A 27,533-nucleotide genomic window follows, 5' to 3' on the forward strand; every position below is an offset into this window, starting at 1 on the left:
CACTCGAAGTAGTGCTGTTAGTCTGTTAATTGACTAAATTTGTTGGTTATACGAGTAACTTTTTATGCTGCGTCAGCTTATGAAATAAAGATAACCTGCAGGAAAACCGTATTAGCTGAAATAAATAATAATTTAATCAATGTCGCCTGAACAATTTGGAGCTGTTGATGATGGATCACTGTGTGGGATTACTACTGGACAGGCTCTTATACTCGTTTCTTAATAAAGACTAAAACATACATGCACTCACGGACCGAACGCACATACACATGAACGCTCACGCGCGCATTCACTGGAGAGAAGACATGTTTTCTGACGTCCTGATGTAGCTGCCTGGGGTCAGCTCGTCAACCTCATTCCTTCCCCTCAACTCTCCTTCTTCACCCCCAGGAAAGCAATGACTGAAAAGAGACAATATCATTTTGAAATAAGATGGAAACAGTGAGGAACAATGGATACACGTGACACACAAGTGTTCCTTACTACAGACGAGGATCACGCCTGATACTTCCACCCACGAGTGTAATGGTAACCACCGTCAACACGACCACGTGGGAACAACTGAGGGTCACCTTCACCCTACAAGTGAGGTCCCACAACATCATCATAGGAAGTCCCACTAAACACCACGTGCCAGGTGAGGGCTCCCGCCGCACCCTTGTCTACTGCCAGACGTTGACAATGGATCCCTGGACGACAGTGTCATAGTACCACTGTAAACCATCATCCAAGAGGCACTCGGTACACTGGCTCCCTCTGATCATCGCTATCTCCAGCTACCAGTTTAGTGATAAACCTCTAACATCGTCCTTGCCACCTACCATCTTGAGACGGTTCCATGTGAAGGCAGCTGTTCCACACCACAGCTGCATCAAGCCGACGAGACCAGCCACCCTGCTGTACTTACTGTCAGTTGTCTGTTCACCCCATTTTTCCTCCTCATTTTGTACTAAAAGCTTAATTAATTGGCCCACTCCACAATTTCATCATCTGCAATCAATGTCATCTCTGTTTATTGAGTATATTAAGCTTTTACCTGCTACTTTCTCTTAATAAACGATTAACACAATATATAATAGGTGTGTCTACCCGTGGTGACCGGTGACTCCACTAAGACGCAGTCTCTTGATTTTCTTGAATCTCGACTAAATTTTCCTAACATTTATACATTTACACACACGACGACAATGATGAATAGTTACTACCAGCAAGACGGATCATAACAAAGGGCACTGACCTTACCCTGCATGGCCACCTCTTTCTTTGGGTAAATTTAAAAATATGCATAGATTTTTAGGCATTTTCCTTATATCTACTGGAACTGTTTATTAATAATTGTTCTTATAAGATTTATATTCAATTATGATTCGCTATTCCTGGTTTATACTTCATGTTATGCGAGTCTCAACATTACAGTGAGGCGGATTGTGTACTTTATTGATAAGCTCGTCTGTCTGAAGCTTCATTTGTAATTAATTTCTCCTACAGTCTCTCTCTCTCTCTCTCTCTCTCTCTCTCTCTCTCTCTCTCTCTCTCTCTCTCCCCACACACCCACTCACTCTCCTCACCCACCTCTCTCTCGCCCTCTCCCTCCCACACTCCCATAGTTAGCGTTGAATCACCGCAGAGTGACACCCGGCGCGAGGGCTCGTAACGTGCCTAACAACTGGAATTCCTGGGTAGTTGGCGCTGGTGTAAGGGGAACGAGGGGAGATCAAACGAGCCAATTAGCCTTGCAGATGAATGGATGACGTAGAGAGATAGGGGAGGGGAGGGAGGAGCCGTAGTACCTCGCTGACGTTCTTGTTCCATCTACCAAGCTTTCTTTCTTTCTTTCTTTCTTTCTTTCTTTCTTTTGTATGACCCCTTTCCCCGTAGGTATTATCCCTCTCCCTTTATTATCTTCTCTTATCTATAACACCCTTTCTTTAGTCCTGTCTTTACCTTTCTCTTTCTTTATCCTGTGTCGCTCTCTCCCATATGATTCGCTTTGTGCTACACAGATCACGGTAATTGGTAAGCCGTCTCCCTCCTCCTCACAATATCGACATGTTACTGTTAACAATAATAGTAATAAATGGATGTGGTAATTATAACTACTATTGATTATATTTAAGGTACCTCAGCTGCTACTATTGTCACTGCTAGCGTTAATAATACTAATAATAATGATAACAGTAATAATAATATTCATAATAATAGTATCGCTATTTGTTGTAATAATAATAATAGTAATAATAATAATACAGTAGTAATAATAGTAGTAAAATAGTAATGATGATGATAATAGTACTTATAATGTTACTGCTAATAATGAAAATCTAAATAGAATATATCTCTCTGGCCATAGTCTTCACACCGGCTGTTAGTTACCATACTGTGGGTCGCGTTGTGGCCCCAGCGCTGTCTGCCTCCCACGCGACTGTCTGATTTATGCACCATTATTATATCCGGGTTCCTATTTTTTTTTTGTACATTACTTATAAAGAAGAGGTAATAAAACCATGCTTATAGCCAGCTATTTTTTTCTAATGGTAACAGCTGGTGGTTTTGTCCGATACATTATTCTGGACAGTAGTTTTTGTCCAATCTTACTCGTACGTTTATCTTTTATCAGATTTCTTTTATTTTTTAGTATTGTTTTAGTTCATCGCTTATATTTTTTATAATAGATATTAATAGGAACGTCTTAGGAATTTTTTCTAACCATTGGAACGTTATAATGAATGAATAGTTTATTGGTTTGATAAGACACACACACACACACACACACACACACACACACACACACACACACACACACACACACACACACATACCCACACCCACACCCACACACACACACACACACACACACATACACATAACTAGTGGGTTGACAAGATATAGGACAAAGATTGGGTGTAGACTGTCACTTGCAGGAACACCTAACACTACACCTTGGCTGATAATAACGTTTAATTAAATCTTCCGATGACATTATGTGGCCGTTCACCAACCTCATGATATATCAGAGCAACTTTGGGTCGAATCCTCGCCTCCTTGGTGCTGAGGCCGCTTCTCCCCCTTTCTTCTGATGTGACTAATGACTCTCCTCTCTCGCCCCAAGCCGTAGAGCTAAACTGATAATACCGCATTATGAAAACCTCGCTGCTCAAGGACGTGTGATAAATGACCTCTCATAATTACAATTAGCCAGCGCCACCATGAGGAACCCGAATATTAGAGGGATAATAACTCAGGTACATCTTTTTCCATTCCTGTGTGGGTTTTATTTCTCGGGTGTGTGGGTGTGTGTGTGGGTGTGTGGGGGGGGGAGTGGATGGGTGTATGTGTATGTAAATGTGTATGTGTGTGTATAAATGTGTTTGTATATGGGTGGTTGGATGTGTGTGAGTGTATATGTATGTATGTGTGCGTGGGGGGAAGGGTATGGTTGGTGTAAATGTGTGTATTTGTGGGGTGTCTTTTACTATAACCATCAAGGTCTCGAGATTAAATGCGTGATTAATTGTCTCCGTCACCAGGTCGATCTGTGATGGTTTAGCGAGAACAATTTTATTCCTGTGTGAGGGAGGGAGCGGTAAGGGCCAAGTTCAGGGTGAGGGAGGGAGCGGTGAGAGCCAAGTTCGGGGTGAGGGACGGAGCGGTGAGGGCCAAGTTCAGGGTGAGGGACGGGCAGGAGGCCAAGTTCAGGGGAGGGCCAGGGTGAGGGAGGGAGCGGTGAAGTTCAGGTGTGAGGGTGAGGGACCCAAGTTCAGGGTGAGGGAGGGAGGGTTCAGAGGGGAGCGGTGAGGGCCAAGTTCAGGGTGAGGGAGGGAGCGGTGAGGGCCAAGTTCAGGGTGAGGAAGGGAGCGGTGAGAGAGAGAGACAGCAACAGAGAGAGAGAGAACACGTGGGTCAGTATGAAACATGAGAAAAGAGTCGGTCTTATCTGCATTACGTAAGAGATGACTCCTGAATATTCTCCCCTATAGCTCAGGTGTATTCTCAGGTATTATAAAGGTCGTGGAAATATTTGATGTCACCCGAGACGATCTTCTTAACAACAACACCTGTATATTTATGGTTCCTTCCTCCTCTTATCCCCTCTTCTTCCTCCTATTACCTCCTCCTCTTCCTCCTATTACCTCCTCCTCTTCCTCCTATTACCTCCTTCTCTTTCTCTTCCTCGTCGTCATCGTCCATCTCTACCTCCTTTTTCTTCCCCTCCTCGTCCTCTTCTTTCCCTACACCATCTCCTCCCCATCCTTTTCCCCCTCCTCTTTCTCCTCTTACATTTCCTTCCTCCTCCTTCATTCTCATATCGTACATTGTGGGTTAACTTCTTCCTGAATTATGTAATGTTTATTTATTGATTTGTGTTTCGGGTCGCCTAAAGCTTAGTCTCCCCACCAAATTTACCTTAAGATTAATACCCTAAGGTTAACCTAATCCAACCCATCTTAGCCTAACTTACCTAACCTAACTCAACCAGGTAGCATTACGGTGTTAATTTATCTGGTGAAATAATCTCGTGGTGGGGGGGGGGGGGCTAATGTTCAGGTGAAATAAGCTGGTGATGATCTTCAGGTGATCCTCTTTTCCCTGAAATACGAACAATTGAATATCATTGGTGGCACTGCGAGTAGAAGGGTGGCGATCGTTTGTTTGGCGTAGTTAACTCAAGTATGTCATTATTTCGTGGAAGGGAACGACAGATGCTCTGGATTGCTCGTGCTGGTGTTGTTGATCGTTCGTACTGGCGCTAGGACCAGCTTGTTGGCGGAAACTACAATATTAGCTCAGCTCTTATCCTCCCCGAGTGTTTGTGATGCGTCGCCGGGTGTAAGTGGTCGCTCGTGCTGGTGGTGTTGATCGCTCGTGCTGGTGTTGTGAACAGCTCGTGGTTGAAGGGAGTTACAAAATTCGTCAGCTGCTCCAACGCCCGTGTCTTGTTTTCCTCCGTCCGTGCATCATTGTTATGGAAATAATACGTACAGCCACTGCATACTCATTAAGCCTGGTGTATTTGGGTTTCCGCTGACGTCTGTGTGTTTCTGGGGATGTGTGTTTGTGTGTTTGTTTACTTATGTGGAATTTGATATTGTATTTGTTTGTTTGATTGTTTGCGTGTGTGGGAGGGGAGGGTATATGAGTGTGGGGGGAGAGGGTGTATGTGTGTGTGGGGAGAGGGTGTATGCGTGTAGGCCCCTGTAGGAGGAGGGTGTGTTTGGTGGGTGTAAATAAAGAACCGGTTATGAGTGAATTCGCCACACGAAACCTTCATATCATGTGACTACAATAACAACAATTCACTCATAGTACCTCGCTCACAACTCACTATTTCACACACACACACACACACACACACACACACACACACTGCTAGGCTGTTCCTCTCAACCCACTTCCTGACATTTCCTTGACGTCATGTTAAAGGATTCCTCCAGACGTGACGACGATATAATGACGTCTAGGAGGTTGTGTGTGTGTGTCCTGAGGGAGTTATTATTAATCTTTTTATGTGTTGGAATGTTGAAGAATTGGCGAAACTTGAAGAAATATTTGATTAATAAAGAGAACGATGCGTTTAACTGTTGGAGATGGGCTTGGAAAGTTCTGAGAGATTACGGTAGATTTAATTTTTAACTATTGTGTCTGTATTGGCGATTAGTCGGATAATTTCTGAGTGATTGTAAGAAATTGGTTTACTGTTGGAGAAAAATGTTGGATGATTGAACAAGTTTTCAGAGATTGTGGTAGAGTTAGGTTCAGTGTTAAGGATCATGTGGTGGAGTAAGGTCACTGATGGAGACCAGTTGTAAAAGGGACACGTACTCTTGTGTTGGAGAAATAGTAAAGCTACTGTTGGGGGTAAATAATACGAGTTGGAATGGACAAGTTTGGGAGGGGTGGAGTCACTGAGCCAATGTAGGTGGTTTAAAATCAGGCAATTTGTTGAAGGTCCCTGAAGGAATCGAGAAACATGACACTAAAAACATGATGAAAATATTATAAAATTAGTGAGATTTTTAAGCGAAGTCGAGACGTAATGAGGCAATACCTGCAGAGAGAGAGAGAGAGAGAGAGAGAGAGAGAGAGAGAGAGAGAAAGAGCAGCTTCACAGGGAGTATTTTACAAGCGAGCTCTGAATATGACTTCAATATTTACAGAATAATCGCGAAATGTGTCGAGAAAATGATGAAGATGCGATTTATTATGTATGGAAGTTTATTGACAAAATGAAAATTAATTTCGTTCGTTCTGTCAACAGCCAGACCAAGTGATTAATTAATCCGCTTGAGCCTAACCTCGGATATTTGGCCATCTGAAACCCGGCATAGCAACGGCATGTCAAGGCGAAGAGGCAGTCAGACAGATGTGTTTGACAGGAAGAAAACTCTGCAGATAAAATACATGATAGGATGACAGACAGAAACCAGACACAGACAGACTAAACACCTCAGACGGACAGACTCTAAGACACACAGACAGACAAATGGATATATAGGTACAGAATGGTAGGACAAGTACGTTATATATGCAGACAGACACACAGACAGTAACCAGACAGACACAAAGACAGCCAGATTAAACCTCAGATGGACAGACTCTTCAGAGACATATAAACACACAGACAGACACTCGCATAGACTGAGGGATATACTATAATGAGACAGAACTACAGACACATCGAGAGACAGAAACAGTCACAGAGAGAGAGACAGAAACATACACAAAGACAGACAGACATAGGACCTAAAATCTCATAGACAAAGAAACGTAACCCACAGACAGACAAAGAAACGGACGAAAATGAACAGTTTGTGAAGACCTAATGAATAACTTAACGAACCCAAATACAAGAGGCGACAACTTGTAAATGTCAATGATTTGTAAATTTAAACAATCCTTTTATTTCATTTTATTTTTTCCCTAGTTTATAATCATACACTCCACAGGGGACACGTTTCATACACCCTACATGACATACACACACACATACACACACACACACACACACACACACACACACACACACACACACACACACACACACACAACAACAACAACCTGGTAATATGAACAGTTGTAATGCAGCTGTTATCTTCTCATCGCATCGTTTATTCTAGTAATTCGACTCCATGTAAGCATTTAATTTGACTCCTTTTTTCACTTGTAATTAATTGCGAAGTCAACATTAAAAAAATGCCTTAGGAATCACGAATTACATGACGAGAAGTTACGGTGTGCTGCAGACAGGAAAAATCAATATCATTTTAGATTTTTATTTACGTGTCTCGAGTGATAAGACCTTATTTAATGTCCACTTATATTTTTCTCTTATCTCTGTTTATTTTTATTTTTTTAAGTTTTCCCTTATTGTTAAAATTTGATTAGATTGATGCCTGTCCTTATTGATTTTATATATAAGTTAGTTTTACATTTGTTTAATTAGTAAAATAAACGAAACTCCTTTATTACTAATTTATATTATTATTGTTGTTGTTGTTAATATTATTATAAGTTTGACATTAGTTAATTTATTCAATTAAAAGATGGAAACTTGTAGCGCTAAGTTATTTATCTTAGCTTAAACTCTTACTACTTACAAGACACTGAACATGGTCTTTATAACCACCTGTCATTTTTAATTAATTTACCTGTCCACCTAATCACTAAATAGTGTATAATCTCAACAGCATTAAAGGTCACACGAGCAATTGTGTTGTTACGTACTATTAATTTCACGTCTTTCAGGGGAGAGAAGGTCAGGGGGGCAGTGTACTCCAGTGAAATTAGTCTTGTTAAGTCCGTAGGGTTTGTTGTATTGGGTCCGTAATATACATGAACCAAGTGTGTGTGTGTGTGTGTGTGTGTGTGTGTGTGTGTGTGTGTGTCATCCGTGGTAGCCATCATGCTTCACTCATACTACTACCATACTTTCACCAACACCACCATACCTGCACCACCATCACATGAAGTGCTGCTGTGTGTGGTGAGGATGAATAAGGCCTCAAGCTTTTCATCCACATATAAATTGAGAACGATATTTTGTTCACTCTTTCCCTGGGCCTATGGGGAGCAGTAGGCCTATCGCGCTGTCATCTTCAGATATGGTTCAGAAGGGAAGACGTAATTCTATTGTATATCTCCAGAGGGAAAAGTAATAAACATTTGTATGTCTCTTTCTCTTTTTCTCTCCTCTTTCTATTTATCTCTCTCTTTCCTCTTTCTATTTCTCTCTCTCTCTCTCCTCTCTTTCTCTCCCTTTCTCTGTCTCCTCTCTCCATCTCTCTCTCTCAAAAAAAAAATCGACGAATCTGACTATAAAATGTAAAATAGTTTTCAACGATTTATAAAAAGAATTGCATCTCATATTTTTCAATTGTTGATGAGGAGAGTAATTGCTAATCTAGTAAACGAGCTTAAAAACCTTAGTTAGTGAAGCGCAGTAATGTGTTCTAGCATCAGGGGCGAGTTGTAAAGCATAGAGGAGTGTGAATTTATATGAGGAGATTATCACTGATTTTTCTCTTGGTCTCGTCTGGTTTTGTTTTTCTTCTCATATCCATTTTTCGTTTTTCATTCCCTCTTTATTCCTGCCTTTATTTCATTCTCGGTGTGTATTTGGATCTCGTTGTATTCTCTCTCTCTCTCTCTCTCTCTCTCTCTCTCTCTCTCTCTCTCTCTCTCTCTCTCTCTCTCTCTGGACAGTAGTTAAGTCAGTTCATGAATGGTTGAATCTTTGTTGCTATTTTCTTGGGAGGTGTTCTCAGGGCTGTTATAGTAAATATGTAAATTTTATCCATCAATTCAGTTGCTAATAATGTACGGGTCTCCTTCGTACCTCCTGGCCAGTTTGTTTGGACACACATTGATAACTAATCCTTGCACTGATCACTTGAATGTTTTGCTGATAAATCCCGGTATCGTGAGGTAAGGTCTGTTATACACACCACGCCCTTTGTGACCTCTACTTTGTAATCCATTTAGCGCTACCGCTCACAGGATGAGTATGGGGTGCACAGTAAACTAGCCCTATATGTTGCAAAATTTAAAAATTCGCTTGCTTGGACCACCCCGCCATCCTCACACCCCCGCCACCCTCACACCCCACCACCACCCTCACACCCTAACCACCACCCTCACACCATCACCCCACCACCCTCACACCCTTCACCATCACACCACCCTGTCACCCCACCACCACCCTCACACCCCCACATCAGTAGTCAGCTCCCGTATTTGCCTCTAATGTGGCAGAAAAGGAACAAGACTTCCCTCTCCCACTGATTTTTGGTGGCACTTTGTACCTCGCTGTGAAATAGAATACCTAATGAGTCTAATTCATTTTGCTTGTCATGGCAAACTATCTTCTTTTTTCTCTCTCTTTTCCTCCTCCTCTCCCCCTCTCTCCACCCATCACACTGTATCAACAGATATGAATATGATGTATGCTAATGCTCAGGAAGACCACGCTGCAATTTATTTTATTTTGTTAGAAGAGTGGAGGTTTTATATATATATATATATATATATATATATATATATATATATATATATATATATATATATATATATATATATATATATATATATATATATATATATATTCAAAACACCCCAAAGTTATTTTAACCATATATATCATCATGCCAGGTTAGGGGACTATGCAGCAGTGAGTGAACATCGTGCTTTGACATATAGCCACGAGCTCTTTGGTGTACTGTACTGTAGGTTCAACACAATTTTGAAGGAAGAGTATCATGCTCCCAAAGGACCAGCCAAAACTACTATTTTACGCATTATAGACACGTGGGAGACAACAGGCAGTGATAAAACTCATACTATAGACCACAGTGAGGGGCCTTAACTTGTCAGGAGTGAGGAAAATATTGATCGAGCCAGGACAAGTCTCGGAAGCGCCCACAGAAATCATCAACGTAATTATCAGAAGTGTTGTGGATCCCGTGTACAAGTGTGATGAAAGTAATGTACCAAGACTTGAAACTGTGTGTGTACAAAGTGTAGATACTCCTGAAGTAAACCCAACAAAAAGTCACCAGACTGAGATAACGAGCAGACAAATATCATCGAGAATTGAAAATGATTAGACTCTCCCACACAGTGTCGTATTTATTGAGGATTCCAACTGCTATCATCATAGTCAAGTTACCAAACAAATCACGAGGTTATGAGCCCTCGTCAACACCACAGCTGCATCCAGGTTACAAGACCAGCCAGTCTGATCACCGAGTAAACTATCAAATGCTAGTTAATTGGTACGTTCATCCCCATTTTCCTTCCTCTTTTTGTACTGAACGCTTTTATTAATTGACCTCTTCCACCGTGCAATATAAATCACGTTTGTTCATTGTGTATTTGCAACTTTTGGCGGCTGTTTTCTCTCGTTAACCATTATTAGTGGTATTGCTATTTAATTCATTTTCTTTATTATTATTGTAGTTTTTGTGGTTATTGTTATGGTTGTCATTGTTGTTGTTTTGGTTTGTTATTGTGGTGGTTTTGATTTTCTTTGTTGTTTTGGTGGTTATGGTTGCTGCTATTGTAGTTTGTAGTTGTGATTGTTTTGACTATTGGTGTTGTGATTGTTGCTGTGGTTGTTGTGGTTATTGTTGTGATTGTTATTGTTGTGGTTTGTTGTAATTGTTATTATTGTGGTTGTTGTAATTGTTGTTGTTTTGGTTGTTGTTACTCATAAGCATTAGAAATACAACACCAAATAATTCGATATATCAACACATTAGCTAACACAAAGAGCGAAGGACGTATGAATACATTAAAAAAAATAGAGGCCAAATCAGCTCATTATAACAAATATAATTGCGAAACTGAATTAATTAATATGGTATTGTAGGTTTATTAACATACAATTGCAATTAGATTCAACATGGGAAATTGTTTGAGTTATTTACAGAGGATATGAACTTCGTCTTATCAAATATGAATGTGATAATGTTAATTTACTAAGATTAGTGTGTGTGTGTGTGTGTGTAATAAGAGGAAATAAACAGTACAATCAAACGTTGAGAAATGAGACACTTTAAAGGGAACCGAACAGAGGAATGAGAACAAACGGGAAATATTTTCAGGTGAGAGTAAATTTATGTTGACATGAGATAAAGATAAATTTCAAATTCGGCGAAAAGCAGAGGTTCACGATATTATAAAGACCCAGGACGAGTATAGTGAATGACGTGGGAACTACACAGTCAGTGGCATATATCATCAAATGAATATATAATACAAGTCTTAGAAATTTAAATATTCTTTAGTAGAAGTATAATAACAATAAGTGTGTAGAGTTCCGCAAGAGAATTCCATATCAGATAATTGACGATAATGATGCTACTAATACTACTACTTCTACTACTACAACTACTACCACCACTACTATCACCACTACTACCACCACTACTACCACTACTACTACAACTTCTACTTTTTATTACATGGCCTCCAACCTTTCCATATATCAACACATTAGCCACCATTTTATTACCTAAATATCCTAATACACAAGTAAATACCATAGCTGAGTTTGTTAAGCCGCAAATCCATGCAGCATTCAGTGACTGTTGCCTCATAATCAATGTCTGTGACTTCTTTTGGCTTAGGGGCCGATGATCCAATGCCCTGAGGCAAAGCAATGCAGACCTAGGTAGAGAGAATGACAGTCGACATCTCAACCAGGCTGTAACGTAACTTTTGGGCTTCTGCTTCTGTTTACATAACACCTCGGCCAGTCTTGCACAGAAGCATTTTGCACTTGGTTCCATCCCACCAGATGTTGTAAACACCAGAGAGTGAAACTGCCTTGATCAACATTCTGAATTCCCTGCGCTACGCCCTGTTCTTGTCGTCCTTGTTCCTCGAGAGACAGGTTACGGGTGACATGTGGTAATGGGGTCGAATATTCTAATATCAAAGAAGGCTCGTTGTCTCCACATCCACAATCCCCGAGCACTGACATCCACCCAGGCTTCGTTGGATGTGTTGGAAATCCTGTGACGGAGATCCTCACGGTCCAATGGAGGGAGGGGCGGTTCCACCGTGACGTCGTGGCAGATTTCCTTCAGCATATTCGCTGTGAAATCCCTTACTTCGTCATGCCTCATGCATACGAAGCCCCCCTCCTTGCGCACCATGGCATGGTCGATGTCGTAGGATGAGCCTCTACGCATTGGAAGGGCATGCCTTCCACCGGCCAACCATACGCCAGAGCAATGTTATCTGTAAATTCTTGTTTGTTAAGGATGAAGCCCTTTGCTTTTATCGACAATGTTGTTAGCCAGTTTGAGGCGCACACCTGCGCTATAGCTACTTTTTTCTCAAGTTCGCCGACAATTGCTACATCAATTGTTGAAGTTTTTTCACTTTGGGTGTGCTGCCTTTTTGTCGTAATAGAACATCTAATCTTGTTTAATTCGTTGGTATCCACCTGACTTGTATTCTCAGCTACTGTGTGCTCAGTGGGGGCTGTCGTGAGCTTGACAGAGTTCTATGTTCAGTGGCAGCAAGCTCCTCTGGATTAGTTATTCCCTTTCCTCCTAGTCTCGGTGGTAGTGCAAGAAGTGACCTTTCTGCTGGGGTTAAGTGAAGGCTTTTCACAAGTGTTGAAATAAAAGCGATTATGATGGCTTCTTCCAGAGGGTAGAGGAGGGGTCCGATATCGGGGATAGTGCGCGTCATGTAGTTCCAGCGATGGTTGACTCAATGGGTGAATGCCCCAAACGCTGCATGTGGCGAAGTTTTAGCAATATCAGACAGACCTCGGATTTCCTTCACCCACTCATTTGCCATTCCCGTTACGTATTCGGTCTTGAAATCATTCGTACAGATTACTGCACCTAGGTGTCTTTAGTCGTCCTTTGTTATTTTGACCTCACTTCCGCCAACACCTCTATAGCCCAGTCATGGTGTTCTGGCTTCGCAATGAGGAAGGACTTGCTGGCATTTGGGTGGTACCCTGTTTGTGGACCATGTGATGTTATCAGGTCTCACCACTTATTGATGGCCTCTATCTTCCTGCCCCTGTTTGGTCATCAGCATATGCCACTTTCTTGACCTTGGTTGTTTAATAGTTTATTGTATGTTGTTCCCTCAGTTGACTGTATGGTGGTATTTCCTCTCAGGGCCTTGAAGCTTGTTATATAGAGGTCTGATGGGTTCTTATAGTTGTTTTCAACATACATTGCAAAGCTTCGACACCTGATCTTGATTTTGTGCAGTTTATTATGTTGAATGTATTAAAAGCGCCCTGACATCATCATTGACCACCTCCATTATGCATTTTCCAATGATCCGTCTCGGCACTTTCCCCACCCCGATATGCCTACATCCTGGATTTTTGTCCAATGGGATGAGGCGGCTGGCCATTAGAGCTTGTAGGTGATGGTACCTAGAGGTTGTCAGCTTTCTTGCAAGGTCGGCGGTAGCGTTGCACAGATCACTTGCTGCGTCGCCAAACTTGTTAGTGCTGAGGATGACTCTCCATCCGTCTGCATGCAGGCTTGAAGGGCTTGCCCCCTCCCTGTGGCGAAACTAAATTACAATAGACATTCACCAATTCATCAATAACTCTAATAATCATAGAGAAACAAATAAGATATGAAAAAAAGAGAGAAAAAACAGAGGGAAAATTAATCTCTTAGTATTGCCGAGGAGGATAAAGGGAGATGATGGCAGTGCAGGGAAAGTTTCAGGCGTGAGGCGACGTGAGGAGAATGTAGGTGGATTTACCAAGAGCCTCTCGCCACCAGACCTATATATGCTGCTGACCACGACTTGAGACGGTGGAAAAGCAACACAGATTGGGTGTGTGGAGAATGCTGATGACAGAGATCGTGTTACAGGGAGGAATAAAAAAATAAAGCTCATGTCTATTGCTTAAACGTTGAAGGAGAAATCGAATTCTGTTTGGACGATCAGAAGGACGTGTATTGATGATGATGGTGAGTGTTCGGAGAGAGAGTTGAGTTGATAGTGGCGAATGAAATGACAGAATCTCACCTTCCGAATGATTATGATGATGTTGAATATATTTATATAATACGAGGATAAATCAAATGCAGAAAGTAAACAATGACCTAATGTTGATGAAGATATGTATAATGTATAGAGTTTAAATAGTAATTATGGAGACACTTCAAAAAAGAAACTTAGCTCTCTGCATTCAGGAGATCTTTTTTTTACTGTGTGGATACTTCTAACTCATCTCCAGGTATTGTGGACCGAGACGCCAGTAACCATCCAGTACGTGTATGGACTGGACGCTGGGCTGAGCTGGGCGGCGGCTCTTGGTGTGTGTGGAGCGTACAAAGTAATGGTAACTCTTGAGGATCTAAACGAGCCTGTGTGTGTGTGTGTAAGGGGGGTATGTATGGGTATATGTGTTTGTGAATATATGTGCTTTTGTGTATGTGTGTCTGTCTGTTTTCCTCCCTCCATCTGCTTGACGTATGTCTGTTTATAACCATCAAAATATCAAAGGTTTTATTAAATAAGCCAAGTCAACACACGTCCTGAGACACCAATAACGGATATCAAGAATTTCTCCAAAACTAAACGACTCCGAGACGCTAAGTCCAACACGATGACAGGGTAACTTTTTAAAAATAAATTGTGAACACTAGAGCGAACTGACGTACACAAGTAGTAGTGTGGGACGAGGTAGGAAGGGGAGAAACTGTATTGCCTGTTCACACACACACACACACCTTAACGAGTGTCTAGGTGGAGTGAGGCGTATGGAGAGGGTGCATAATATTATCCCACTCCTTAGTATATGGGTAGAGATTCACAATTGACTAGTTGCTTGTGGTAGAAGATGACGTTTGGAGGGAGTTTGAGCTGCATTTTTTATTTGACTCGCTAGAGAATATTCCTTTATTTTTTTTATTGTATTATTTTCATTTCTTGGTTTGTTCATTAATTTATCATCGCTTGTAGTGAACATTAGGGTAAATTTGTACATGTTTGAGTGATGTACTTTTGTTTTCTATTTCTTAGTGTATTTTTTTTTTACTCGTCTTCCATTAGTTTTTTTTTTTTTAGTTTTTCCCCTTGTTAATAGTTCCTTTGGCCAGTTTTCTCATCCCGGCTCTCTTAATGCCAGCCGGACAAATAGCCTTTTCAGAGCACCACAATCACATACAATTAACCAATCAGTGATCAATTTTCACGAAGGAAAGTGACCTCGCTACCTCAACTAATGTCCAGACTGACTCAGGCCACTGTGAGGTCTGGTCATTTTGTGATGATCTGGCAGAATGATTTACATTTTTAACTCTCAATAGAATTCCAGTTTCGTTCATTACCTTCATATGATTTGATTCACGGGAAGTATGATTCGATTCTCTGGAAATAAGACTCAAATGTGTTGGGATATTCTGAAAACGATAAAACAAAAAATACTATTACTTTTCGTTTTAGGATTTATATTTTAAGATTTATACACAGTTGGGGGTAAATATATTGTTTATTTTTATTATTTCATCTGTTATTCTAATTATTTTCTTCCCTTGGTTTTGTCTTTATAATCACTGTCTCTATTACCGTGTACCCTGTGTCTATTGCCGTGTACCCTGTGTCTCTATTACCGTGTACCCTGTGTCTATTGCCGTGTACCCTGTGTCTCTATTACCGTGTACCCTGTGTCTATTGCCGTGTACCCTGTGTCTCTATTACCGTGTACCCTGTGTCTATTGCCGTGTACCCTGTGTCTCTATTGCCGTGTACCCGCCCCAGCGTGAGTTACAGAAGCTTAGTTCCAGGTCAACAAACGCCTAACACATCATAGGATTAAAAGTATTCAGTTATATTATTTCATTACTTCTTTCACTCAAATATTTCAAGGCTGGAGCAGTTGATTGAGGGTTACTGTTAGCCTTAGTGTACGGGGTCATCTTACCTCTGAACCTGAATAAAATCGTAAAAATGGCGTCCCCGTAGTGAAGAATTTAATAAGAAAAACAATCATGAGAAAATAAAGAATACAGTATGGTCTCCTTCCATATATTTCTCCACTTTGGTATTCTTGTAAGGAAGCCACAAAAGAGTGCCAGTCCATTTATCTGTGTTTGTATTTTCCTTCACTATATTACGGCTGGGAAGAAATTTCTTTTTTCACTGGTACAAGCAATTTCATCCTTTTAACATACATGAAATTCTAATATAATTCGCGTGGTTTGTTGTCATGGAGAGAGAGAGAGGAAAGGAGGAGAGAGGCACAGACAGAGAGAGAAAATAGACAAAGAGAAAAACAGAGAGAGAGAGAGAGAGAGAGAAATAGGGATATAACTAGAGTATGAGAGTGAAAACGTTATTAAGTTAGAGTATATTCTATTTTTTATGATATTTGATGAAGGAATATAAGTTAGCGTGAGTCACAAAAGTAAAGCATCTTGACATTCATTTGTGAAGACTAAGGTAGACCAAGAGCATTGTGAATCGACACAGTTGGAAAGGAGAATAAGAAGAAGGGAGATAGGAAGAGCAGAGGATGGGGGGTGGGATAATACTGGAGGATGAGTGACAGCAGCAGAGGAGTAGCCCAGGAGGAGGAGGATTGTGGAGTACCGTGAAGTGTGACACACAATAACTTTAACAAATATATTTTCTTTCAGTTTCTAAAACTTTTTTATCTATACTAACTTGTGTTCGGAGGTAAGCGTTGACTTTACACCTCAGCTGACCACCGATTAATTGTCTGGTTTGTATGTTTAGGGAGGTGGGGGAGGGATGGACCCAGCGAATTTGCCTTTTAGAAATTTCGAGGCCGTCAGTCTGTGTGGCCTATAAGTGGAGTGGACTGTCAACATCACGCGACTGTAGATACATTCTCTCGTGATCTTATGCAAGGTGAAATACATATGAGCAACATGTGAGCACATATGCCGAAGAGAGCTCATCCCTGAATTAATAGATAAGTAAATAAATATAAAGTATAAAAGCAAAATTTTAAATAATTTGTCTTTTTTTTTCAGATTTTGGTGCTCCTCCGTGAAGCCACTCACAGTCACCGTCGCACTGGGACTTGTTCTCATCTGCTGCAAGATTCAGCAGGCCGTCGTCTGCCTCAGGGTAATTCAATTCAGGAATGTCTTCCGTCAAACTAAGCTTCCAGTGCTCAGCGACCTATGGCGAGATAGTCTGTAACCAGCTGAAGAAATGCTGTTTCCGCCACTCGGTAATCTATTTACAGTGAAGAGGAAGCTTGAAACATTAGTAGAATATCATCCGAGGGGCTCTTGTGTTAGCTCACCTGGAAAAGAGAAGTTGGGGATACTGTACTTGTACAAACACCTCTCTTTAGCTTCATCTATAGGCCTTGCGGCACCTCAGGAACAGTATGGATCCAAAACGCTGAATACTAAGCACTTCAGGTAAACGAGCAGGCAATGTCGTCGTCACTGCATTCCACAGCCTTCACTTTCCCAACTGTAAAGTTAGGTTCCAATTCACAGTTGGGTGGACTTTGGGGGGCGGGGGGGGGGAGGGGTCACTGACTGAAATAAGTGCCCATTAAGATAGGCGGTGAGAGCTAAATCCACTCGGCCGCCGCTATTGCTATAAGTATCAACAGAAACACTACAGAACCATTCAAATTAAAAGTAAAAAGAAGGGGGGGGGAGATAAACTAGACCAGACAACGAAGAATCCTAAGGAAGAGCCACTCAACTTCCTCCCTCGTAAAGGATCGACCAGCATGAGCAACAAACGCCTTCCCGGAGGACAAAACACAGGAAATTCTGAACACGGCCAGACTGAGTCAAGTGGAAGACACTCTCACTGTCGTGTAAATTAACTGCACCTCTGATTTTTGGGGCGTGGGCCACCTGTTGCGATGGGCCGGATTCCTATCAAGGGTTTCTTTCCTCTCTTCTTGATGTTGATGTATTTTGTCCCTGTTTCTTCCTCTCACTGTCACGTGGGGGACGTGATGGATGCTGGGCTATTTCTGTGCGTGAGGAGCATCTTGGTTTTTTGAAGGAGAGAAATTCTTACGATGGAGGCAAATGTTTGAGAGAGGAATTATTTTTGCTAGAAGGAAATTTCTCTGGTGGAAGTAGACTTTTCTGTGGAAAGGAGATTGTTTTACCTTTCTGTGAAGAGAGATTTAGCTGAGTCAGACAGCTATACTTAATGAAGTTAAGCTTTAGTTGGTACAGGAACTTTTTGGGTGATATAAGAACTGACAATGAATTGGTCCAGAGAAATGTCGTTAACCAGGAAATGATCTATTGAGACACGGAGATACGAGTATATAGTTACGAGGGGCGGTCAAAAGTTGTGCGATTCCGGGGCAATAACAAGGCTCTGTTTCTCCGGTGATGTAAGACTGAATGATTGGATAATTATGTCACTTCATTTGACTAAAATTATACAATTTATTATTTCCAAGTGAGAGTTTAAAGCCTGTCACCTGAGAATATTGTAGAACTTGGGAAAATCAAGCATTGGAGTGTCATAAAATTCTCAAGGAAATAAAGTTTAACAGCAAAGGAAATTTATCGTTGCGTGGTGGGAGTGCGTGGCAGAGATGGCCCCTCATATACCAGTGTTAAAAGGTGGGTCAAGGGGACCAAGGGTGGGCAAGAGAACCTTGACGATGACCCCCCCTGTTAGGGACCCCCTGTGACGGCCTTCAGATGTAACTGAAAAGGAAGCTGTATCCGAGTTGAGGGCTGGATTATGGCGGAGCAGTATACCAAGTTCACTGAAATAAGCTTTTCACGCGTAAACATTGTAACCATCACCCGTGAACATCTAGGAGTGTCTAAGGTTCCCCGAAATCTTCGCCCACAGGTTCAACACTAAGGGATGGCCTCAATCGTGCGCTGTTTGAACTGTATGAAGCCGATCCACCTAACTGTCCTTCCCATCTCGTGACGGAAGATAAGACCTGGATTCTTTACTGGGAACTAGCAAGATCATGGGTTTAGGGCCTTTATTCTTTGGGATGCCAGACAAGTGACTACTTTTCTGACCTAATGCGAAAAATGTATGACGTCATCAGGAAGAGACTACTGGGAGCGCGGACTGGAGGTGTACTGCTCCCCCACTACACAGTACGGCACCATGACGTACAGATGTCTGTTTACGATTGTATTTCTCGCAGTTCAAGTGACAGTTACAGCACCTCTATATATGCATAGTAAACAACTCAATATACTACTCAATAACACCTTAATCACAGCAGGTCCAAAGGTCAATTATCTGTTCTCCATTATGCAGACGTAAGTGTTGTGACAATTTGCTGGCTTCCTGCCCTAGAGACGACAGTCCAACATTGGTCTTAAGTGAGGACACAGTACCTCACCGTGGGAGCTCAGAGCTATTGCTTCCCTTGACCATTATATATATATATATATATATATATATATATATATATATATATATATATATATATATATATATATATATATATATATATATATATATATATATATATATAAAAGGGTCAGTGAACTCGACCAATAAATATATTGTTAAGGGTTGAAAATTTTCCCGGCATCATTTGTCTTCTAAAACGAGTGTATATGTCAACAATACTCCCCACATCTCCCGGGATGGGTCCTCCCTGACCAAGATGTCTTCTTTAGCGCTAGTAATTGACAGCCGTAAAACTCTACATCAGACACCACTCCTGCTAATGAAATCTCCCTTTTTTCCTACCACTTTACAAACTGTCTGTTTTTCCCTATAATTTCCGCTTACTTTCTCAGTTGATTTCGTACGTTTTATATGAAAAGACACCCATTACGAGCACAGGGTATATAGTCGGTGATTTAGCAGTATAACTCACCTGGAAACTTAAGCTATCTAACGAAAGTAATTATCACCACAATATATAAACTGTGATGGTAACACTGCTCTGTATGTGATGGTAACACTGCTCTGTATGTGATGGTAACACTGCTCTGTATGTGATGGTAACACTGCTCTGTATACTGGGTAAACAGGAGAAGTTTTTGTGGTTCAGTAGACTTTTCCGGTCTGGTGAAGTGTTCTCTCGGCTGTCTGGTCTGGGTACATATCTCCTAAGTCTTCCTGCTGTCTCTGGTTGTCTGGTTATGTTTCTTGTACTTTTTCTTCATCCACTTTGTATTTTACTCTGAGTCCCCAAAATGTAACCAAAAAGGAGTATAGGATTGTGTTCAGTCTGTCTGTGTCTGTACTCATGTCGTATGCTCAAGTTTCCTGTTATCGTCCATTACACGGAAATCATAAAAGAAAGATTAAAACTTGGTAAAAGTTTAGAGGATGACAATAATACGATCGCCGGAAGATCACTCCCCCCCCCGCCCCCTCCCTAGCTGTTTTCACCCAAATGCTAACCTAACTTAACCTAGTCTAACCTAAACTAAGCTAACCTAAGCTAGTTTATCGTGTGCTTGACAACCTGTATGACCAGTGTGTTGGGGGGGGGCTCTGCTTAAATTCAGATTTATAAGGGCAAGGAGGACGTAATATTGAGGGAAAAGGCAAAACTCTCTTTGATATTTACGGCTCGAATCTATATAAAAAAGAGACTTGAAACCAAACATTTCCTGGTCAGTTAGCAACACATCTGCATGTTTATCACGTTTGATTCGATGCTCTTCATTTTTTCGTGTTCCCCAGAAAAATCACTGTGGACCCCTGGCTGGGGCTCCCTGGGCTAATCAATATCCCTGCAAACTGATCCACTAGCCGATTAACGTCCACCTCCCTAATCACTGCTGGATAGATTGAGCCAACGGTGCTAAATTACTTATCCAATGTTGCTTCCAGCCCCTGTAATCGATTCCGGAGCTTCCTGCTTGTCATGTGGGTACGATAAGTCCCTGCTTGTGACGTGGGTACCATAACTTCCTGCTTGTGAGGTAGGTACGTTAACTTCCAGCTTGTGACGTGGGTACCATAACTTCCTGCTTGTGAGGTAGGTACGTTAACTTCCAGCTTGTGACGTGGGTACCATAACTTCCTGCTTGTGAGGTAGGTACGTTAACTTCCAGCTTGTGATGTGGGTAGGATAACTTCTAAACCAGTGACCAAGTAAGTGCTGCTGAAAGAGGAAAAAACAATAATAATATCACGAAATTGTGTACAGAAGATTGTATTATATATGAAAACTTTGACTCACGTGTTATTCATTTCAGACTACATAATGTGTGTCATTTATATGCAACACACTAAAGAGGATCACCTGATTATTAGCACCTCAACTTATTTCACCTGATGATTGAAAACCCTTACGTTACCTGGAGGGGTTAAGTAAGGTTAGTATTGATGGCGATGATTCAAGACATGTCATTGAATAGAATAAATTCACCTGCACAAAATATGAGAATATTTTGTTCTGATCAAGTAAGGAATGCATAACATGTCCTACGTACTCTGGAGTTTAGATGTGAGGCAACATTTAAAGGTTTTCCGTGAAGCCGTGGATCAATTTTTCAGAAATGTCAGAGAAGATAAAGGTCAGTCCTCTGAGGTAAGGCTTAAACCCAGCGAATAACTGGATTTTAAAGATGGATTAAAAGCCCTAATAATCCTCTTAAAAGTCATCATTCGCTTTATTTGGTCACACACACACACACACACACACACACACACACACATATACACACTAAACTGTGTCGGGATATTATTTGCTGATACAATTCCCCAACATTTTAAAATTCCGTCTTTGGCAAAAGTTGGCCTCCAGCGTCCATACTGAATATTAATTCATATACAAAATTATTTATAACAACTGCAAAACAAAATTTGTGAATTATATGAATTTGCTTTTGCGGAGACCACACACACACACACACACACACACACACACACACACACACACACACACTCACACACTAACTAAAGGAAAACACGGCCTTTGAGCCATTATTTCTTAGGCGCCTTGGGGGTTGAAATCTGGGAAACTTATTACTTCCAAGAAGGATGCAGTGGTTAAGTGGAAACAGTCCTTACATCCTATCTAAACGTTCGTTGGTTCATGTTTAGACTACTCACAGTTCACCCAAGTACAAATAGGTAGCTACTGTATTCCACAGTTTGGTGGTCGAGTGTAATGCTTGCTACTTGTTAACATTTACCAAGTTCTTCATTTTTATTATATATCTATTTGCTTATTTCTATATACACTTACGACTGTCACACAGTAACACTAGTTTGAGCGTGTGCGTGTGTGTGTTTGCTATAACTTCTCAGTGTTACATATTCTTTCAGAAGCGGTCTCCTTGCATGGTTACGTACGATGTGGCAATCAACTAAGAAGAAAATGAAAGACAAGGAGAAGAAGGGGAGCTCTAGTGATAAAGGGGGAAGGAAGGAACGGAATTCAGGGACAACAACGAAAATGATACTTGATAAAAGATGAAATGGTGATAGAGAAGAAGACGTGGTAAGACGGTATAGGAAATCTTAAATAAAATATGATGTCGAGTGGAGCCAGGCCGGGATTACTGTCATAACACCCCCGCTGAACTACTGCTAGTGATCGTATTATCCTGGATGGAGTATGCGAATATCTTATGCCTTCTACGTGTAGGATTACGAGAAGAGGATGAGAGGGTGTGGGAAGAGATGAAAGGGAATGGTTAAGACCGGGAAAAGAGAGTGGCTTAGGAGGGAAAACGTAGAGAAGAAGAGTAATTTTAAAAAGGAAAATAATTAATAAGACAAAAATTAAAAACAAATAATGAGACAAAACATAAACAAGAAAAAGGCAGGAAGGAAAATACGATAAACATATAAATTGAGGAAAAAAATACACTGGCAAAAGAAAAACAACAATCTTTGGTAAACAACATGACAGGCTGGTTTAGTAGAGATGGCGTGTGTTATTTGTCGGAAGTGTTTACTAAAAATATTTGGGGGTGTTTGTTTTCTAGTAGTATTTGGTGTCATGAATATCCACCCCCCCCCCCAGAGACATCTTCCACAGTACATAAGTCACTCTAGCTCTCACACTTTACTCACCACTCATCCCTCCCACCACCACTTCACCTCACCCACACCCTCCCACCACTCCCCCACCTCACCCACCACTCCCCACCTCCCACCACTTCCCCACCTCACCCACCACCTCCTACCTCACCCACCACTTCCACCTCCTCTCCCCACCATTTCCACCTCTCCACCACTTCCCCACCTCTCTCCACCTCCACCCCCACCTCTCCCCACCACCCCCACCTCTCCCACCACCCCACCCACCCACCACCCCACCCACCCACCCTCCCCCACCTCACCCACCACCCCCCACCTCTCCCCACCACTTCCCCACCCACCACCCCCACCTCCCACCACTCCCACCTCCCACCACCCCACCACCCACCACTCCCCACACCTCACCCCACCACTCCCCACCACCCACCACTCCCTCCACCACTCTCCCCACCACTCTCCCCACCCCCACCCTCCCCACCACCCCCACCTCTCCCACCACTCCCCACCTCCCCACCACCCCCCACCTCCCCCCACCACCTCCCACCTCCCACCACCTCTCCCACCTCACCCACCCACCACCCCCACCTCCCAACTCTCCCATCACCTCTCCCCCCACCACCTCTCCCACTCTCCTCATCACCTCTCCCCCAACTCTCCCATCACCTCTCCCACTGTTGTGCCCTCTTTGTTTACAAATCTATCAATCACTTGCTTGACAATAATTACTTCCAGTTCCGGAATAATCAGAGATACAACTTAAGGCACCCAGAGCTATTAAGACCACCCCCCATGCGCTCCTCTCAGTCCCAGACCTCCATAAAATATCATGGTGTGAAGGTGTGGAACAACTTACCCCCACCCATCCGAGCAAAGACTACGCTCCCTTCCTTTCAATTATCTCTAAAAAAATATCTATTGTCTAAGTATTAATATTTCTTGTAACACTTACTATATTTACAGTACCTGCTTTTATTGTACCACCAAATCCGTTTTATCGGAAATTATCATGTAAATAAATAAGTAATTACCATTGCAATAAACATAATTGCCAACAAGACAATCCTGAAAGCTCTGTCCTCTTGTTCAACCTTATTACTGCACAACCCAGGTTGTACTGCTCCCCCATTATACTTATGTTTTTAAATTCCACTCTAATTTATATGTATATGTGTATGTGTATGTATGTTTGTGTATATATATATATAAATAAATAAATAAATAAATAAATAAATAAATAAAAATAATAAATATTAAAATAAATAAATATTGAAGTGATAACCGTGGTAACATTATGAGATGTACTTATTACTACCATGCTATTGTACTATTCCAGATGATACTAAATGTTACATAATACTTCCTTGAGATAAATGTACAGTATATATCAGGTGCTTCAAAGAGATCTCAGGTTCTCAACTGGCTCAGCCATGTTAATATTGTTATTATTATCCACTCTGTATCTGTATTTTTCTGGCTAAATAAAGTGTTTCAATCAATCAACCAACCTCTCCCACCACTTCCCCACCTCTCCCACCACTTCCCCACCTCTCCCACCATTTCCTCACCTCTCCCACACCTTACCCCACATCCCGCAGTTAGGTGTAAAACGTGATGAAATTTGTAAAAAAAAAACAAGAATCGAAATGTTACTAATTTCCTCCGTAAGTTCAGGTGCGCCGCCATTTTAGTATAATATGGCAATGTCTCATTATTGATTACGGTTGTAATTACACCTGTCTGAGGCTGGCATCACCACCTGTTAATTGGTAATGAATTTGCATACATATGGCGGTCAGATTACACTGGCGGCGCCGTATCCCTCGATATTAATGTGCATGATTGGGTGGACTGTGTATGTGTGGATAGGAAAGTAAATCTGTGTTTGTTTATGTGTGTTTGGTTTTAGCTGGAGCTGTAGTGGGTATGGGGAAATTAGTGGTTGTAGAGAGGGAGCGAGGAGAGGGATCGTGTGTCGTGGAGAGTGGTCGTGTAGTGTGGAGGGGTCGTGGGGTGTAGAGAGGGGTCGTGGGGTGTAGAGAGGGGCGGGGAGGGTCAGTAGGGTGGAGGGGTCGTGGGGTATGCAGAGGGGTCGTGGGGTGTGGAGAGGGGTCGTGGGAATAGGAACCATTTAAATTCAGTGAGACAACAGGCAAGAGAGGTTCAGTAATCCCCGTTCCTACCATCTAATACACCTATAAACAGAATTAACCCAGAAGCCTCCACACACGCCCAAATACGCCCACACGCGCCCACACCAGTGACCCTCTCCAGCAGAGCACACATGGCCTCCTCCCTAGAGATATAAAGGGGCCCATGGTGACGTGATAGGATATTCCTAGGCATGGGGTAGGCACTGAGTAGACTTGGTCAGGCAGCTAGCAGTCTGGATAAAGCCATGAGCCAGGGAGAAGCTTCCATGGATACTATCACTATAATGTGTGTTTGTGTGTGTGTGTGTGTGTGCGCGCACTTACTGAAGAAGACATTTACTGGCACTGAACATGAGACAAAATAAAAACGTTATCACTTTTCTGGCGACTTGAGTTTGTATGATGTTTATTTTCCCAAACAGATAAAAAGCAAGAATGTTTTATCAAGATTCTCAGAGAAAGAAGGAAGGAGATAAAATGAGAATAGTAGGCATAAATGGAAAACGGATAATGGGAGGAAGGAGTGATGGAGAAGAAAAAAATAGGGAAGAGAGAAGGATGGAATAGAGGAAAACAAAGGAATCAGGGATGGGGTGAGGAGAAAGGGATGTGAAGGACAAATGGAAAGTGAAGAAAGGGAAGGAGAAGGCTTAGGAACGAGAGAGGGAAATAAAGGGATAATTAAATAAAGACGTGGCAGAGGCCGTAGAGGAGAAATAAGAAAGAGGGGGGAAAGGGGAGGGGGGGGGGGGGGCAGGCCGGCATGGAGGGAGAGAGGAATGGGGGCAAGCAGGTGGGAGGAAGGCACTGATGCACTCCATGATGAAAGGATCGAGGCAAACAGGGAGGCATGTATGATTACAGGCAGGGAGGGAGTTAGGGAAGGTTGCAAGGGAGGGTAGGAGCTAGAGTGTTATAGACGGAGGGAGACAAGAATGCAGGGAGCCAGGGTGAGAGGGAGGGTGGGATCTCCTATCACCATCTCCTGGGTGTGTTGGGTCTCCACAAAGGCGGCTGCGACACTCGTCTGGGGACCGCTCGTAAACTAACCCTCGTATAAGCTCATAAACCCTACGGAGTCTACCATCCTATTATCAGGGTTTATCGAGCGTGAAGGCTAACTTCTGTTTCCTCTTCTTATCGTTATTGAGATTTTTTTCCTTTTTATCTAGTTTTTTCCCCTTTATCATCTGTCTATTTCCATGTAACTGTTTTTTTTCCTTATTTTCATTTTCATCTTCCGTTTTTTCGTCACCATAATCATTTGACGGTTCAGGGTGTGCGGTGCTGAGGACTAATAGCCGTCCATCAACAGATTCATGTACAAATTTCGCATTACATTTCATAAGCTCGTTTCTGTTTTATGTACCATATGTGGCTGTCTAATGTAGCTACCTTTATTATTATTATATTATTATTATTATTATTATTATTATTATTATTATTATTAATTATTATTATTATTATTATTGTTTTTGTTGTTATTATTATTATTGTTATTGTTGTTACAAGTGTTACTGCAAATATTACTGTTGTTGGTAATGGAGGAGGAGGAGGTGGTGGTGGTGGTGGTAATGGAGGAGGAGAGGGTGGTGGTGGTGGTGGCGGTGGTAATGGAGGAGGAGAACAGAACAGTCAGTCAGCACAGCACCCAACTTATGTTTTCCTGTTGGATATATATTCTCCTTTACATTGTTCATGAGGCGATGACACTGGAAATGTGGTGTGTGGTGTATTTATTTAACGTCATATCTCCCGTTGTTCTAAATAGTGCAAAAAACCACTGCCCCCAGGAGTCCTACAGGGACAGTGCCTACTGGGGCCCTCCCATTTGCCCAATTAGGTGCAGTGCCCGCAGGGGTCCTCCTAGCCGTATCGGCGCCCCCAGGAGCGGCAGAGTCCACAGGGGCCCTCTCAGTAGCGTCGGCAACCCAAGAAGCTGCCACGAACCCAGGCGCCATCCCAGGGTCGGCGCCGACCTCAGAGGCCCTCTCAGGGGCGTATGCGACCCCAGGGGCACTCCCAGTGGCCCTTTTAGGGGCGTAGGCACACACAGGGGCTCTCCTAGGGTCTCCAGCGACCCCAGAGGCCCTCTCAGGGTTGGCCGTGATCCCAGCAACCATATAAGAGGCGGCGGCGATCCAGGGGCCATCCCAGGGGCACCGGCGACTTCAAGGGCCCTTTCAGCGGCAGTGGTGACCCCAGGGATTTACCCAGGGACGGCAGTTCCCCCAGGGGCCCCTCTCAGGAGTTGTGGCGCATTGAGGAACCCTCCTAACGTCAACGGCGCCCCCAGGGATTCTCCCATAAGAAACGGCGCTTCGAGGGACCCGCTCAGGGATTCTCTCAAGAGCAGTCGCGTCCCCAGGGGCCTACCAGAGGCGCCCTCTACCAGGAGCCCTGCAGCTTGTTTGGTCGAGGTCCCTGGTGCACTCC

At 42.4% G+C, this 27,533-nt stretch overlaps 1 protein-coding gene across 1 annotated transcript in view; it reads left to right on the forward strand.

Annotated features, from left to right (window-relative positions):
• The first annotated feature begins 21,376 nt into the window (after positions 1-21,376).
• Positions 21,377-27,533, forward strand: part of LOC121859762 (SH3 and multiple ankyrin repeat domains protein 1-like) — an 18,844-nt gene continuing 12,687 nt past the window's right edge. The window contains exons 1-2 of the mRNA XM_042356750.1: positions 21,377-21,487; positions 26,891-27,517. Coding sequence (XP_042212684.1) covers positions 21,377-21,487; positions 26,891-27,517 — 738 coding nt within the window. The remainder of the gene's footprint in view (positions 21,488-26,890; positions 27,518-27,533) is intronic.

This window comes from Homarus americanus, unplaced genomic scaffold (genome assembly GCF_018991925.1).
Source record: "Homarus americanus isolate GMGI-L3 unplaced genomic scaffold, GMGI_Hamer_2.0 scaffold27231, whole genome shotgun sequence".
Lineage (NCBI taxonomy): Eukaryota > Metazoa > Arthropoda > Malacostraca > Decapoda > Nephropidae > Homarus > Homarus americanus.